This window comes from Myotis davidii, unplaced genomic scaffold (assembly GCF_000327345.1).
Source record: "Myotis davidii unplaced genomic scaffold, ASM32734v1 scaffold395, whole genome shotgun sequence".
NCBI lineage: Eukaryota > Metazoa > Chordata > Mammalia > Chiroptera > Vespertilionidae > Myotis > Myotis davidii.
This window is the reverse complement of record NW_006287904.1, coordinates 4024778-4041959: the sequence shown is the minus strand read 5'-3', so window position 1 is coordinate 4041959 and position 17182 is coordinate 4024778. Positions and strand designations below refer to the sequence as shown.

Sequence of the window (17182 nt, the reverse complement as noted above, 5' to 3'; positions counted from 1 at the left end):
AGAGGCATTTGAGTGAGAGGGAGGCAGCTAAACACATTAGTGACATTCGGGAAGATCTGGGCTTCTTGACACAGTGCAGCATCAGAACCTAAAATGCATCAGAGACTTTCCTCAAATAGCCCTAATTGCATTTTGATGTCCTGGTGACTGTGAAGATTATTTTTAAATCAAATTGGTGCATTAGAATTACATTCAGTTTTAATTATGTTGATGCATTTGCCAAGCAGTAATGTACTTTGAGAATGGAAATGAGACACCAAGGGAGTCTTATTCTGTCTTACTCTGTCTTACTCTGTCTTAAGGGCTCTCCTCTTCTTCTATGGCAGGTGTATAAGGCCTTACACAGTGAAGGACATCATCACATGAGTTACGAGACAAAAATCCACCGAGTCTACTGAACCTCAGGCCTGCGACTCAGGAAACCTGCATTCTGGTTTTGGGTCTGCCACTGGCCCACTGTGTATTTTTGGATCAGTTGTTCTCAAATCTGGAGGATAATCAGAATCTAGAGAAACACTTAACATACTTATTTCCAAATGGGATTTGACTCTCTAGGCTTGGATGGAGCCCAGGCATCTCTATTTTAATGATATTCTCCAGCAGGTTCGATGGCTTGTTAACAAGCGTGAGCCATCCCAACCATAGTTTTCTCCTCTGTAAAATACTACTTGCTTGGGTAACCCAACAGATTTGCTAAAAGAACACAAGGGCCGGGCAGGAAAAGTTGTGAGAGACTTCGAAATGGGCCAAAATGATTGTTGATCTGGGTGTCTAGCTCACCCTCCCAAGTCATACTCTTCCCCTTCAATGCCTTTGAGCTATTATTTTTCATTCTGCAAGTTGTACGAAACTGATGGTGCCAATGACTCTTGTCTGTCCATAGACATGCCTGGGAATTGTGTCTGGTGGAATGTAATCAATGATTACTCTATGCATACTGACCAGTGTTGCATGTATTTGCAAATTCACATCAGCACCCTGGGTCGCCTACATATGTGTGATGCTTGAATTCTCCTTTGAACCAGATGTGACATATTAGTGGTTCTCTCATTAATGAATGAGTCTAAAAGCAACTTTGACATGTGTTCATTTTATATTTGTATAAGAGTCATGGTTTCATCTTACTTAAAAAAAAAATTATCCTTGAACAGGAGTGACTTTTCATGAACACATTCTATAGAAACAAACTTCCTGGTCTTATAAACGAGCGGAACAATAGACTAGTAAGAAGTAATGTGAGTGGCTAACACAGGATACATGAATACACTGTCTGAACCTGTTGATTGAAATATCATCGCCAACTTCATCACAGAGGAATCCTACCACAACAATGCAGGATGAAATGCTAGGGATAAGAAAGATGAGTTGGACCCCAAGTCTGCCTCCCAGGGTTGCAGCCCTGACTCTACTTTCTACCTGTGAGTTCTGGGTTCTAGTTCTCCCACCTTACCCTCCCCTACCATATGTAAAGACCTATAAGTCATCTCATTTAAATATGAACTGAGCAGCTAAGTGTCCATTCACTAAGCTTCACTGAATTTGAAGACAGTCTTTTCAGAATGAAGACCGGAATGGATGCCATTACCTAAATAAATACACCCCTGAACCGGCAATGATTGTGCACTACCCCTTTTTCTAATGGAGTTTGCATCTGCACCCCCTCCCCGTTTGGTGACTTTTGAAGTCATCCTGTTGGACTGTTATGTGAGCTGTTCTTCCCTATCCTTTCCTTGCGGTGAAGAGAGAATGCGCACTTACAAGCGGAAGCCCTAGCATGGCTGTGATGCCACCTGCCTGCCAAGTCTTCCCTGGTTTCCCAAGGCTGCTTGGGTGCCTCCACCCACAAGACCCCACGCTGAAGGGCACTGTCTTCTCTACTCCTCTGCCACCCACCCAGCCCTTGCCCACTTGAGCTGTCTGAGCACAGGGCCTGTGCATTGCTCCCCCAGCAGCGGGTAGGTGCTCACTCACGATGAGTGGAGGAAAGAGCCATGCACGGGTTAAAGTCAGTTCTAAGGTGCTTTGAAAAAATCGGAATGAGATGAATTCAGGCCATCCCGTCTCCAGAGCTTCTGATGAATATTAGCTAATGAGACAAATAGCTGCCTGGCTTCATTCAGACGCGCCCACGGAAAAATCCGAGGTCCAGGCTGCCAGGAAAGAGTCTGGTGACTCAAGGATCTAAATCCTTATTTGGGGTTACAGCAGCCGACAGGTTTCTCTTTGAACCCCCCCTCCCCCCCGCCCCCGGTGTAGGTGTTCCGACACACTGAAGTGGCAATTAATTTGTGTCTTTCTTAGAATTTAATAAAATTGGAAAAGTAATTCCTGCTTTCTCTCTCTTGGCTCCTAAGCTTTTTTTTCTCTTTCCATCTCATTCCCCGCTCCCTTCCCCCCTTATGAAACATGGCCATTATCATATAAATCTGTTTGGGGAGAACTAATAAAAATGAAAATGACTTAGATGTGGGAAACCAAAATGGTTTCTTTGGAACAGGCATTAAATGGCCACGGAAATATGCATTTGAATCTTTAAGTCTTTTATTTACTCTTGATCCTTTATTTCAGAGTTCTTACGATGTTTAGGGGTTTGTGTTGACTTGGAGTTATTTACATCTGCTGATTGCTTATGTGATATATCAACTCAGCAAAGCCATAAAAGTAATTCTTATTGGGTTTTAAAGGTGTGTTGGTGTGAATAACAAGCAATGGCTCTAAGACTCTGCAGACTTCTGACCCCCAAAGCAGTGAGGATAATGGGACTGGTTACTTTGTACATATGGAGGGCAAAACTTTCTTATTTTTTTTAAAAAATATTATTTATCTTAGAGAGGAAGGAAGAGGGAGAGATAGAAACATAAATGATGAGCGAGAATCATTGATTGGCTGCCTCCTGCACCCCCACACTGGGGATGGAGCCCGAAACCCAGGCATGTGCCCTTGACCAGGAATAGAACCATGACCTCCTGGTTCATAGGTTGACACTCAACCACTGAGCCACACTGGCTGGGCAGGATTTAATTTTTTTAAAAAGCTAAACAAGTATTATCAAGCTTGCGCTCATGATGTGTGTGTACGAATGTGTGCACATGAATGTGTGTATGTTCATGCAGATCTGACTGTGAGTGTGTGGGAATGGATGTCCATAGGTAAGTATATCACACACATACCCACCCACTTGGCCAAGAGGATGATTCGGCACAAGGCAATATGGGGTGATAATGATGTTAATACTGATGAGAATGGGGTTCTCCAGTTTGTATTTCAAGTAGCATTTTAAAGAATTTTGCTCATATATTAGGCTGGCAGTCCATAAAGTGCAATTTCCCCAGCTCTTTATAAAGCTTGATAATAAGGGTTATTGGTAGACATTGTCTAAGACCCTTAATTACAGAAGGTTATCTACTTACTATACAAGCCTCTTCCACTCAGAGGAACCTGGGTGGCTCTTTAATGTTAGGAGACCACAAATCCTCAGCAATGAACTGGAGGTCTCACACAGGATGGCATCGTATCTTTCATGTCAGTGGTACAATTCCATACCTGTGACATGTCACACCAGCAACTGCAAAACCTGCTCAGAAGATGAGGGACAGGGTATCACAGCCTCCTTATCACGGGGCCAGTGAGATAAAGTCTCACGGGATGTGCCCAATGGCCAGACAGAGTCTTTGACGGTGTTAGGGTTGTGTTAAGGAGGTTGTTCAGAAAACTGGGAAATGAAACCTATTGTGAAAAGATGCAAATTATGAACAGAAGGCATCTGAAATATAGTGTGCACCTTGCTTTGTACTGGGAGTGAAATCCTAGCTTTTATTTTAAATGATCTCATTAAATACTCAGTTGCCCTAGGAAGGAGAGAATAGAGAAGAAACAGTGTACTCAACTGAATGCAGGTAAAGAGAGGTCTGGTGGCTGGAAGCCTGGGCAGATGGTGATGTCATTCACCCTAAGGAGCAGGTTTGTGGAGGAAGGGAAGGAGGCACTGCTATTGCCATCCACTCCTAGGGTAGGCAGGTAAGGATGTGCAACTGGAAGTCGGTAGGGAGATCTGGACTGCTAGCTGTTGGCAGAAAAGGCTTTCCTTACTATTGAGCAGGCATATGACAAATGCTTGTGGAAGTGATCTATGACTGTTCTTCTGTTCTGATCTATATGACTGTTGGGCCTTCTTTGCCGTCAAGCTCACACTCCTAACATTCCCTGTACTCTCGCTTCTTTTGTTCTCTTTCCTGAGGACAATACCCAGCGTGCTCCCTGGATCAGAATGCAGGTGGATGAGAATGGTTATTTTGTTAAACAGAATTTGTTTTTCTCTTTTATGGTTTAAGGAGAAAACAATAATTCATAAAGCTCCAGTTCATTCACAGAATCATATGAAATCCCCAAAGCATTGCCTTCCCCATTCTAAATCAGCGCCTGGCTTTTAAAATGGGAACCTAGAATCTCTTGGCAAAATAATAAAAAAAGGAGTCTGACATCACTTTATTCTTGTAGTTGGGGTAATGCAGACATTCCCCTCCTGGGGATGAACAGTCCTGTGTGCCTCGAAGAGGACTGTAAACGTTTGATTCGTGACCAGACACTCTGGCTGTGAAAGGCCTGCAACCCACTGAAATAAGCGTGAAAAGTTATGACGTGTCACATCAGCAACTGCCTGACCACCAACAGGCAGCTAGATGACATTCCTCAGTAACATTCTGTATTTATCAGGAATTGTGTTTTTGTTTTTGTTTTTCCATCTGATGGCTTCAGACAATTTTCTAATATAAAACGGTGGGACCCGCACAATAAGAAATTGTTAAATTTAAAATTTTAGATACCCCAAATGACAATCTCAAGAAGAACAAAATATACTGTATTTATTGCAAAGTAAATATATGTCATCCTTGTCTTCATCAGCAGGTAGTCCATTGGGGACCGTTCGCTGAAGGGCAAATACCACCCCAGTGATGAATCCCTAGGGGGGCTCTAACTTTCGGGGCTTGTTATATCCCCACTAGAATAGGCCTGCACTTGACAAATGCCATCTCTCCTCCTGCACCGATGCCAGACAGTTCAGGTAGTGTTCACAACTCCACTGATTTCAGTGTGGCAATTCTTGCCTAATGGTGGAGAAATCTCAGAGCCTAAACGTCTGCAGGAATCTAAGGAGCTGAGTTCCAGGCTCTGAACCATGCTCTGCAAAGACCCAAGAATGACTGGGAGCAGACCAGGGCACACACTGAACACAGCTGACCTCTGTGTGAGCCAGGAGGTACCAGACTCCGGCAGGATGCACCCATCTGCTGTGCAGTCTCGCTGAATGCTGTGCCCTGAGGGCTGCTGGACGTGACCCAATGGCCTGTGGAACCAGGGAGACAGGGTCTAACTGGAGCCCTTTTGGCAGCTCTGTCCTTCTGAGGGGCTCTGGGGAAGAGGAGGAGGAGCGGCTGATCCCACTGAAGTGGGAAACCACATTCAGGCAAGTGCACATGGACTATTCCTGGGACGTGGCACAAGCCTGAGGACAGAGAGAAGGCCACATAGCCCAGGGCGGAGGGACAGGTCCCTCTGGATGCCATTTAAGGGGAATGACATGACTGGGACTTGGTCTGCATGGCATTCAGGCAGGGGGAGTCCACCCCAAAAGGAGGCGATTTCACTAAGACTGACATTTCAGTAGTTTTTAGTGTTAACATCTCTCCATTCTCTTTGGACTTGGAAAGAACCAATGTCTAAGGGCCCATTGGACGAGCAAAGCAGCCCTTTCTCCCCTGCTCTGGGACTGGGAAACACCAAAGCCTTCTCCCCAGGCTACTTACGTTTTAGGGCCATGAGTGGAGGAGGGGAGCCGAGCCTTTCCTTGGAGACACGCCAGTGAACACACCATATTATACAAATTGGAATAACTACCAGTTACTGAGTGCCCGCAATGACGGGGCACCATGCTTTATGCCTTATGCACTACTCATTTCACCCTCACAGGTACTGTAGGGGGAAGAGGTCATTCTTAGTCTTTTACTAGAGGCCTGATGCACGAAATTCGTGCAAGGGGCTTGGCCCTCACAGCCCCAGCTTTGTCTGGAAGGTCGTCCGGAAGGATGTCCGGCCTAATGAGCATATTATGCTCTTATTATGATAGATACCTAAGATGTTTATAAAGTGCTTCAGGTCACACAATAAACAGGATGTGAGCAGAGGACTGACTCTACACTGAAACGCAAGGAACAAAAACCGTGGTCAAGAGAAAGATTCCCAAAGCTCACCTTACCGTCCCCAGGTGGCAGTTACCGTAAGTGGGATGGGTCCTTGTGAGCCAGGCAGAGGTGCCAGTCTCCAGCAGGAGACAGAAATGGCTTTAGTTTGATTCTTCAATCAATGCTAATTTGGGGATGAAATATAGTTTTTTGATTGCCTGGACTCCACAGGATGACAAGTGCATCTTATGCGCAACTTTCATGAAAACTCCCATGAGCAGTTCTGTCGGCCGCATACTAAAACCATGCTTTTTGAGGTGTGGCCCTGGGTCAGCAGCAGCGTAGTCACCAGCAGACCAGTTAGAAATACAAATTCCCCAGCCCCGCCCCCGACCAGCTGACTCAGAAGCTGCAGGGACTGGCCCAGCAATCCCAGCGAACCAGCCCTGCAGGTTGCATGCACACTAAAGTGTGAGAATTGCCCTAAATATCCCGGCGGTAACACAAATTGAATTATTCTTTCTTTCATTCTTGCTTTTTTCTTTTCTGTAAAAAAAAAATGCTTTTACCTCATTTCCAAATCTTCATTCTCCTGTGGTACAAATTTGTACAAGGCAACATAGGTGTTCATCTGTAATGGGTCTTTGGAAAGAGGTCCCTGGAAGAGGAAATGAAGACAAATTAGGGAAGGAAGGAGGAAGAAATGGAGAGAAGCAAGGGAAAAAAAGAGGCAATGGTGAAGTGAATGCAAAGTAATTCAGTGTATGGCTCTTAAGGGTTAAAAGAGCTAAACGTTATTAAAGACTGTTTCAACCATTGGTTTATTTTTTTAAATTTCTTAGCTGAGATTGATTTTATTGCAAACCACTTGAAAACAATTATGTGGAGGTCTTTGTCAGAAATACTGTAATTTTTGCCTGGCTGGTGTGGCTAAGTGGTTGAATCAAGAGGTCACTGGTTCAATTCCCAGTCTAGGCACGTGCCTGGGTTGCAGGCTCGATCCCCAGTAGGGGGTGTGCAGGTGGCAGCTGATCCATGATGTGTCTCTCTCATCGATGTTTCTATCTCTCTCTCCCTCTTTCTCCGTTTCTCTCTACAAATTAATAAAAACATTTAAAAAAGAGAAATACTATAATTTTCTTCAAATACTATTTTTTATATGGTTGTTCATGAAAAGTGATACAGGATTGGCCCCAGGAGTGAGAATATCCTCTCTATAGAAAGAGGGACATGTGAATAGGAGTAACAAAACTTTCACTTCCTAAAATTCAGTCTTTTTTAAAATATTATTTTTCAATTACAGTTAAAATTCAATATTATATTAGTTTCAGGTGTATAGCATAGTAGTTAGACATTTATATAATTTGCGAAGTGATGCATAAAATTGACTTCTTTTCAGTAAGCCTAAAATTTGGTGTCTCAAGTATCCAAGGGGACCAGGTGTATATACAGGACAATTAGTTCATTCATTCTCTGAAGAAAGCACAGATTTTGCCACCAGGCAGATTTTGGTTATGTCATGGGATCACCACCTTCTGGCTGTGAAGCCTTGCAATAATGATGATAAGAACTACTGTTTTGATAGCGTACAGTGTGCCAGGCAGTGCGGTACATGCATGAGCACACTGGATCCTCTCAACAGCCCTGTGAGGTGGATTTTATTGTTATCCCCAATTTGTAGACTATAAAGAGTATTGTGTTATATAAATATTAGCTACTATCATTAACCAATTAAATATGAATGCTTACACTTTATAATACATATAATAAATTAAAAATTATATACTATATAACAACTGTAATATATGCACATATGTATAATATATACTTCTACACTATATTTAAATACATTATGTAATAAACATATGCTATCTATAAAACAAACAAAAGTTGCACGCAACTATACCTTCTTTATTTGATTCACTCTGCTATCCAAAGCTCAAGTATCTTTTATTTTATTCTATTGATTCCGTCGATTTATTCTATGGATTCCATGCTAATTATATACAAATGAACATAAAAATATAACTATATACTTATATACTAAAAAATACAGCCGCCATATTATGTAACTGCATAATGTACACACGAGAGAGTCTCTATCTACTTGTGTGTAACACATATGTGGAAACAAACACTGCCTTTGCGGCGCCCATAAATACCTGGTGGTTTAAGTTCTTCGCTTGGTCTCTGAGGTCGTCAGTGCCATTTTCTGGATACGTAAACACTGAGGAGACAAGGGGAAGCAGAGCTTTATGGATCCAGTCCCTGTGTTTTGGAAACTGTGGTTTCTTACTCCCGGTCACAGAGTCTATTTCACTTCTGCCTTTGCCTGGTTCTCGGTGGCCCAGCTTGCCTGTGGTCTGTGGGACCCGCTCCGGCTCCCCGTGCGGGTTCTGCGCCGCCTGCTCTGCGCGCTCACACCCTTGCACACGCCTCCACTGGCACATCCTCTCGCTTGCCTGGCAGTTGTGTGTTTACAACTGGGCCTCCCTGGGTAGTGCTCTTCTTATGAACAGAAACTGTGCCCTGCGTCCCTGTTACATGTATCCAATCACTCGTTATGGGAAGGAGGATGATGGAGGGCCCGATTTAATTGGATCCGAATTACCTTTTCTAACTACCGGGTTTTTCTCATCTATTGTCAATATCTTGTTTCTAGTTTGTTAATGTTATCTATATTCTACTTTTCAGCTTCAAGTGTTAGTTTTAAATTTCAAAATAGTTCCTTGATCTCTTATTGTCAGTGCACTGAGGCAATTATTCGGATTAAAGAATAAAAGTGTGGTTTCTCATTTGGTTTGTTCTTGGGCTGCGGAATTCTCTTCCTTTTGCGTTTCAGCAGCCACTCGGTGGCCGTTGATAAGAACAAGGCTCTGACCATGGGCAGGCGTTTCCGCTGCCCATTGCACAGCTGTGGGAGGCCTCTGGTGGCTGTGAGGGCTCTGCCATGGCCCGTTAGGAGCCGAGTCTACCCTGGTGACAACGGCATGGCCCTATTCTCACTGCGTGTCTCCTCCTTACACACAAATGTGGCAAATGTTTCCAAGTTTATAGAGTGCAGTTATGGTGTCCAAATTAACCCGCCATTGAGAAGACTCCACATTTAAACGTAACACATGCTGCTTTATTCTTCCCTTTGGTCTCCCTGCAGATTATTGAGGCAATCTCGGGAGAGGAAGAGACGCAGGCCCCCCCAAAGCTCGACCCCCTACTTCAGTCAGTGCACCTCCATGTCCCTAAGAGGGACTCAGTAACTGGTGTAGAGAACACGCTTCTGAACGAGAGCCCCTGTCAATGTGCCGATGCTTAGCAAACGTCTCTTCTCCAGAGCCCGTGACACAATCCCACCATCCCCAGGAGGCCAAGAGGAGCTCTGGGCGGTAGGTAAGTGGAAAAGGAAGACCCAAACCTATGGGCCTTGTCTGCCTCCATATTTGGCCACTCAACAGTTGAAAATGAGTAGAGGCCAGGTGATATAATGTGATGACCTAAAATCTTGGTGTAAATATTTGATTCCCTAAGTAGAAAACTGGAAACTTCTAAAAGAATATGAAATTATTGAATGAAAACACACAAAGAGAATCTTCCTAGATTTGATTGGAGCTAAAAAGGGGAAGTACATAAGGTGCATATGCAATGGACAGCTTGGATGGCATTTGCAATTGGGTAATTCCACATTATTTTAGCTTTTTATTCAATATCCCTTAAGTATCTGGTTTGAAATGTGTATCACTTTTGTGAACTACATTAAAAATCCCTTGAAGTGACCCCAAATGTGTTTTTAACTATATTGTTGCAAGCAGAACTGAACAGTGCCAAAATGATTTTTAAAACCCAATCCTTGCCCTGGCCAGGATTAGAGCGTTGGCCTGTGGAATGAGGGTCTCGGGTTCGATTTCCAGTCAAGGGCATGTACCTCGGTTGTAGGCTCTGGCCCTAGAAGGGGTGCTGTCAGGGCACGTGTGGGAGGCAACCAATCAACGTGTCTCTTTCACATCTATGTTTTTCTCTCTTCCCCCTCCTGCCTCCCTTCTACTCTCTAAAAAATCAATGGGAAAAATATCCTCGGGTGAGGATAAAAAATAAATAAAACCCATTCCTTTCAGAATCAAGTCTATTTACCAAAAATATATCATACAACTTTTATATTTGCTGCTTTAAATTTATTTTATTAAAAATAATTTGATTGCTAATTTCATTCAGAACAAGTATTCAAAGAATATATCCCTAATGCAGGCATATTTTTAAAATTAAATTTATTGGGGCAACATTGGTTAATAACGTTATATAAGTTTCAATTGTACATTTCTATACTACATCACCTGCATATTGCACTGTGTGCTCACCATCCAAAGTCTAGTCTCCTTCAATCACCATATATTTGACCTTCTTTACCTTCTTCATCCTCCTCTCCCCACTTCCCCTCAGGTCACCACCGTACTGTTATCTGTGTCTCTGAGTTTCTTGCTTTCTGTTTTATAGCCTACATATGAGTGCAGTCATATGGTTCTTATTCTTTTCGATATGATTTATTTCACCTAGCAATATTTTCTGGTGTTATAGATGCAAAATGAATCTTTAGTTTTGTCACATCCCCAAAGGGCTGTCTTCTGTTCCTTTTCCATATTCTGTCTTTCTTTTTTGCTTTTCAGTCCTGTGAGGCCCATGTTCACTACTGTGTTTTCTAATGAGATGATTATTCTTATCTTTAACCTGATAATGCAGCCAGTTACATTATTGGCTTCTCTAACATTGACCCAAATTTGCATCCCTGGAATAAGTCCAACTTGGTAATTATGCATTGTCTTTTCAAAATACATGATTGGATTCAGTTTACAAAGATTTTGTTTCAGATTTCTGCTTCCATATTCAAGAGGGAGACTAGCCCATGATTCTCCTTTCTCCTACTGTCTTTGTTGGTTTTAAGGTCAGAATCATATTAGCCTCATAAACTAAATTAGACAATGCTGCTAACCTTCCTCCTGGCTACTTCTTGTTGTCCAGAATGAGCTTATGTAATATGGAAACTTTCTTTTCCTTAAATGTTTGGTAGCGTTTACTTACACGGTTGACTGGGCCTGGTATTTTCATAGTGCAAACACTGGAAATATTGATTCCATTTCTATCATAATTAGAAGCAAATCCAAGGTTTCTACTTCTATTACTTCTTGAGTCAGACTTTGCTCAATGGCCTTTCTCTTGGTATTTGCCTATTTAAAAATAGTTTTAAAATGTATTGGCATGAAGTTGGCCATGAGATTCTTTTATTTTACTTTTGATCTGTTATATTCATTCTTTTTATTATTGCCTTTTGTTTTATCTCTCTATTTTATTCTTAAAATTGTGAAATGTTATGCATTTAATTTTTAAAGAACCACTTGTAGGATTTATTATCTGTCTTTGTTATTTAATCATTTCGGCTCTAGTCTTTATTTGCCGTTCTTTTGTGGGCTCTATTCTATTTCTTTTTTTCTGACTTCTTAAATATAATGCTTAGATGATTACTTTTTAGCATTTCTTATTTTTTAATTGAATAGTTACAACTTTAGCTGCATTCCACAGTTTTGATATGTAGTGTTTTCCCTATTACTTAGTTTTAAATATATTCCAATTTTCATTGGAATATATTTCATTTCTTTTTTAATACACAAGCTTTTTAAAAGTTTATTTTAATTTCTCAAATTATAGGTTTCCCTACTTATCTGTTGACTATTGATTTTTTGGTTGTCAGAAAGATGTGTTCTATATAATATTAATTTATGAAGCTTGCTTGTGGCTTACCAGGTGATCAATTTTTATAATTGTTCCAAGTATTCTTAAAAAGAATTTGAATTGTCCATTTGTTAGATGGAGTATCCTTTTTAAGTCAATTAGAATTGTCAAATATGTTCTCATTTCCTCTATGTCTATACTAAATTTTTTTGTCTACCCAACTTGCCAATGATTGAAAGGTGTGTTAAAATCCCTCACTATGAAGGGGAATGTCAATTTTCCTAATAGTTCTATCAATTCCTCTTTGAGTTTCTGTAATTTAAAGGCTACACATTAGGTGGATGGAAGTTTAGAATTTATATCTTCTGGTGAAGTTGACCATGTAATGATACTATTCTCTAGTGATGCTTCTTTTTTGGGGGTTCTTAAAGTCCACCTCCAATTAATATAGCTATATGATCTTTCTGTTGCTTAATATTTGCCTACAGTAGCTTAAAATTAAAAAAAAATTTTTTCAATTACAGTTGACATATAATATTATGTAACTTCAGGTGTATAGCACAGTGATTAGACATTTATATAATTTTTGAAATGATCACCCTGGTAAGTCTAGCACCCATCTGACACCATACATAGTTATTACAATATTATTGACTATATTCCCTCTGTTGTACTTTATACCCTTGTGACTGTTTTTATAACCGCTATTTTGTTAATCCCTTCACCTTGGCAACCATCAGTTTGTTCTTTGTATCTATGAGCTTGCTTCTGTTTTGCTTTGTGTGTTTTATAGATTCCACATATAAGTAAAATCCGATGGCCTTTGTCTTCCTGTGTCTGATTTATTTCACTCAGCATAATACTCTGAAGGTCCATTCATGTTATTGCAAATGATCTGGACATTAATTATGTGTTGCAGAAACACACCATCATATTTGCATTTGTAATTTGGGAATTGTCCACTGGAGGGGGACCAGAACCAGGGGCATCTGCCAACAGAGCCATTAAAAGATTTGCTTCCTTTTTCCTTTTCTTTTCTGGTGACAACTGAAAATTTGAGATATAGAACCAGTGCATACTAAAGGCAAGCATCAATTTTACAAACATGAGCTTGCCATTTTTCTTCCTGGGCAGAATTTCTTTGCTTTAGTGCAACGCAAGGTACTATTCAGCTTTGTAATATCCTCAAGTGAATGTGATCACCTAACCCTTTTAAAAGAATAGTTCTAGGAATCTGTCTTGCTTATGTTCTCCCCGCACCCCCCCGCTTCTTTTCCAGGAAAGTTATGATCACATCTAGTTAGACTGAAATGCAATTATTGAAGGCAGCCAATAACATCATTATTTGGCATCTCATGCTGAAGTAGGCAGCCTAGATTTTTCTTCTCCCTTTGCTCATTACCTTGCTTCCCGTGGAGTCACTGGCAGTTAAAGCAAAGGTGAAGACCAACAATTCTCCCCGTCTACATTTCTAATGCATCCAGCAGTAGAGTTGAAAACAACAACCAGAAATGCTCAGACCTGCCCAACATCTTCTCTAAAGAAAACACAGACTGCATTCTTACCAGTAAAGAAATGAGCATGAATTGTACCCTCTTCTAAGGTGGCTTTGGAAATACTCCTCCAGGCCTGACTGGTGTGGCTTAGTGGTTGAGTGGCGACCTATGAGCCAGGAGGTCATAGTTCGATTCCCAGACAGGGCATGTACCCTGGTTGTGGGCTCGATCCCCAGTAGGGGGCATGCAGGAGGCAATCAATCAATGATTCTCTCCCATGATTAATGTTTGTATCTCTCTCTCCCTCTCCCTTCCTCTCTGAAATCATTAAAACTATATTTTAAAAAATAGTTCTCCGGGATTTGACATGCTGCCTGGCTTGGCAGAAGTAATATCTGTGTGCACTGTGCATGTTTTAGAACATAAAGGAAACATGTAATGAAGAACTGCTTGTGACTGGAAGCCTAGGCGCTGCTTCTGCAAAGCCAGCACCATCCTTGCCATGACGGTGAGAGGACTAGTGAGACCTGGGACCCCGTAAGCAGGGGGTTTTCTCTATGTTGTTTCTCAAACTGCATGGACAGAGGATTAAATCAAATCAAAGAAAATGTTCTGAAGCAAACTGCTGCATAATTAATCTCTCCTGCTTCCAAGGGTGCATTGTAAAGAAAGCTACTGCTGCTCAAAGGAATGGCTAATAGACCTCCAAAGCTTTCTAGAGGTTTATTGCTTGCTAAGTTCTTCAACAGATTTCTTTGAATAAGTCGGTAAAAATGCCCCTTCACATAAAAGAGATGGTGAATAATCCACGTTGAGTCTTTGAGTGTGTTACTCAGTGCCTTAGTTTCTTTATGTAACAGGATGTGTTGTGTGTGTGTGTGTGTGTGGGGGGGCGGCAGATATGTTCCATGATTTCTAATCCTGCTTCTTGAACTTTAATAAGATTCATATCAGAGATTCACATATAAATTCTGATTCTGGTCCTAGCCGGTTTGGCTCAGTGGATAGAGCGTTGGCCTGTGGATCAAAGGTTCCTGGGTTTGATTCCAGTCAAGGGCACATGCCTCAGTTGCAGGCTCCTCCCAGGCCCAGGCCCTGGTCAGGACATGTGCAGAAGGCAACCAATCAATGTGTTTCTCTCACATTGATATTTCTCTCTGTCTTTTCCTCTCTCTTCCACTCTCTCTAAAAAAATCAATGGAAAAATATCCTTGAGTGAGGATATGTAGCTAGCATCTAATAATTATTTTAGAAATCATTGTAACAGGGCATAAGTAATGAAAGAATAATAGTGTGGTGAAGGCGGGGGGGCGGGGAGGACAGGTGCGGATGGACAGGGGTCATGGGGGGAAAAGGGAACACCTGTAATACTGTCAACAATAAAGATAAATTTTAAAAAAAGAACGTTTGGCTAGATTGCATATACCAGAGACTTAGTTTACTCTGCTGGGGAGGAGCCAAGTGTGAGGCTCCTACTCCCCTCCCTGCCACCACCCACCTGGTCCGAGTACTTGAGGTGTAGCCAGGAGTAGCTTCTCTGTGGCTTTGCTGATCTTGCAAAGGCCAGTGGGGGAAATGATGCATTAACAAAAGGTCTGGAAGTGACTCCTAAACCCCATTATGTTAAGCCCATAAGGCATGAGAATGCAGGAGACAGAACTCAAGGAACAGTGTAGTCAGGTCACTGACATCCACCAGCAACGATGCCTGTTTCTCTGCAGAATGCTGAGCACTTGCCCTGGTTGAATTCCAGGACGAGCAGAGAAACCAGGGGACTGGACATCCACTTTCCCTGCCCCCTGACTCAGGCTAATGCGATTCACCTTTATGCTGGGATCTGATTTCCCATTCATTCCCTCACTCACCGCTATTGCTGCGTTTCCGTAGGTCGTACCCATCTCCTGGCCCGTCGGCTTCTTCAGGAACCTCCACCAGGTCCGAAGTCTTGGAGAAAAGAGGGAACAGCATGGGATGAGCAATGTCACATCACTGGGCCAACTGAACAGAGATTTCCATGTCTGAACATCGAAGGTAGGATTTGCACGACACTGTCCTAAGAATCCAGTCACAGCTGTCTTGTCTGCCTGGCTAACTTCAGAGGGTGTGCGTCTCTTGGGCACCGTCCCTTTTTTCAGATTGCCTCTCTCCTAGGGCCAGAGGCCCCCACTTCTCTCTGCCTGGCTCCATAAAAGAGGAATTTCAGGGGCCTCGATGGAGAGTCACACTTTGTAAACATTTTATGTGTATCTTATCAGAGGAGGGCAAGGCTCCCTTCCTACCTCTCCCAGTCCGCTCTAGAGCACTTTAGCACCAGTCTCCAGAGACTAACTTTTATTACAAAAAACTTAACTTGTCTAAGGTTTTTCTCAGCCTTTCTTACTCTCATGACACCTCAGAAATAAGAAATGTCACAGGGTCTCCAAGCCCTCTGCATCCTAATCCTTTGAAGCTCACTGTTTCTGAACAAAAGTTGCTATTGCGTTAATTTAGTTTTATGAAACTGAAGACTGTTCATGAACCAGTCAGCCAACTCCCAGGAAGTGTTTTGAATTTGGTTTCAGCAGGCCTTCCCCAAGCCATCAAACCTTTTATATTCTAGAGCACTTGAAAGCCATTAAAGGAGACATAACGATTTAGAAACAAGCCAGGCAGTGACTTCCCAACAATGTAAAGCAAATGCCTCTCTAGCCCTGGGAGAAAATCAACCTGTGGGCCCGAGCTTTGCGATGTGGGAATATGTTAGCTTGCGGCCATAACACCGCAAAACCGGCAAGAGGCTGAAATGCATTATGATTCGCCCCTGCAGAAAGGAAGCAAAAGCATTTTAAAGTACCAATCAATCGTTTCTGTTTTCTTCCATCGAGTCCAGTTGGACTCCAGGGAAGGAGTGAAGTGACAGATACTTAAGCACAGTTGGATTTATCTTGGTCTCCCTGCAGGTCTCAGAACAATGCTGTCACAGAGCAAAACTCCAAGAAATCTTCCCTGATGGAACCAGTGCCAGGAAGCGTAAGTGGACTGTGATAAATGGACACCTTATTGACATTCAGAAAACGATGCTCTTTGCTCCTAAAACCAGCCTGTAGGGTCCAGACATTGCTAGCAACAAAGCTCTTTTAGACATGAAAGGGAACTGGACAAATGGGCTCTCTGATGGTCTTGCTGCTTCTTGGTTTGAGCCCGGAATGTGGAGGCCGAAATGGCCATTGCCTGCTGGGAGTGCATCTGAGGCCGTCTCCTCCCACAAGGGCAGCGCCACGGGGTTGCTGAGGTCAGGCCATGTCTGGGGAAACCTTTCTGCTCTTCCTTCCCGGCTGGCTCTGCATCTGCCTTCCACACAGGCCAGCCTCGGGCGGGCATGGGCGTTGCATGAGCTGAGAGGGGCTGAGGATGTAGTGGCTCATCCCAGAGATGTGAGAAAGGCCTGCTCAGGATGCAGGGCAAGGTGAGTGGACAGAGGTCTCCCTGCTCTGGCCAGCGCTGTCTCTGCTTTTCTTTTGGATTGCTGGGTGGTGTCCACACAAAGTCTTGACATGCACAGAGCACTCATTTCCAGCGAGGTAAAACATAGGAGAGCGGCGTGGGAGGGGTGACTGTCCCATGGAGAGAAGCCACCTAAGTCACAGGTCAAGCACCTCTGGGGAGGGTTTTTGTGTGTGTGTGAATTCAAGGGTATACCTTGCCTTAGAGAGAAAGGATTGAGGAAATGTGAGAAATGGCTGTATTGTTGAACTGGGATGGAGCTGGAGGGAAAACTGGGCACAGCTGGGGCTTCCTGCTTCTGCCCATTGT

General features: G+C 42.7%; 1 protein-coding gene across 1 annotated transcript in view; it reads right to left on the bottom strand.

Moving 5' to 3' along the window:
- Nucleotides 1-17182, bottom strand: part of STAC (SH3 and cysteine rich domain) — a gene marked incomplete at its 5' end in the record, with an annotated part of 95329 nt that overhangs the window by 18316 nt on the left and 59831 nt on the right. The window contains 3 exons of the mRNA XM_006759656.2: nt 6749-6837; nt 8342-8406; nt 15256-15334. Coding sequence (XP_006759719.1) covers nt 6749-6837; nt 8342-8406; nt 15256-15334 — 233 coding nt within the window. The remainder of the gene's footprint in view (nt 1-6748; nt 6838-8341; nt 8407-15255; nt 15335-17182) is intronic.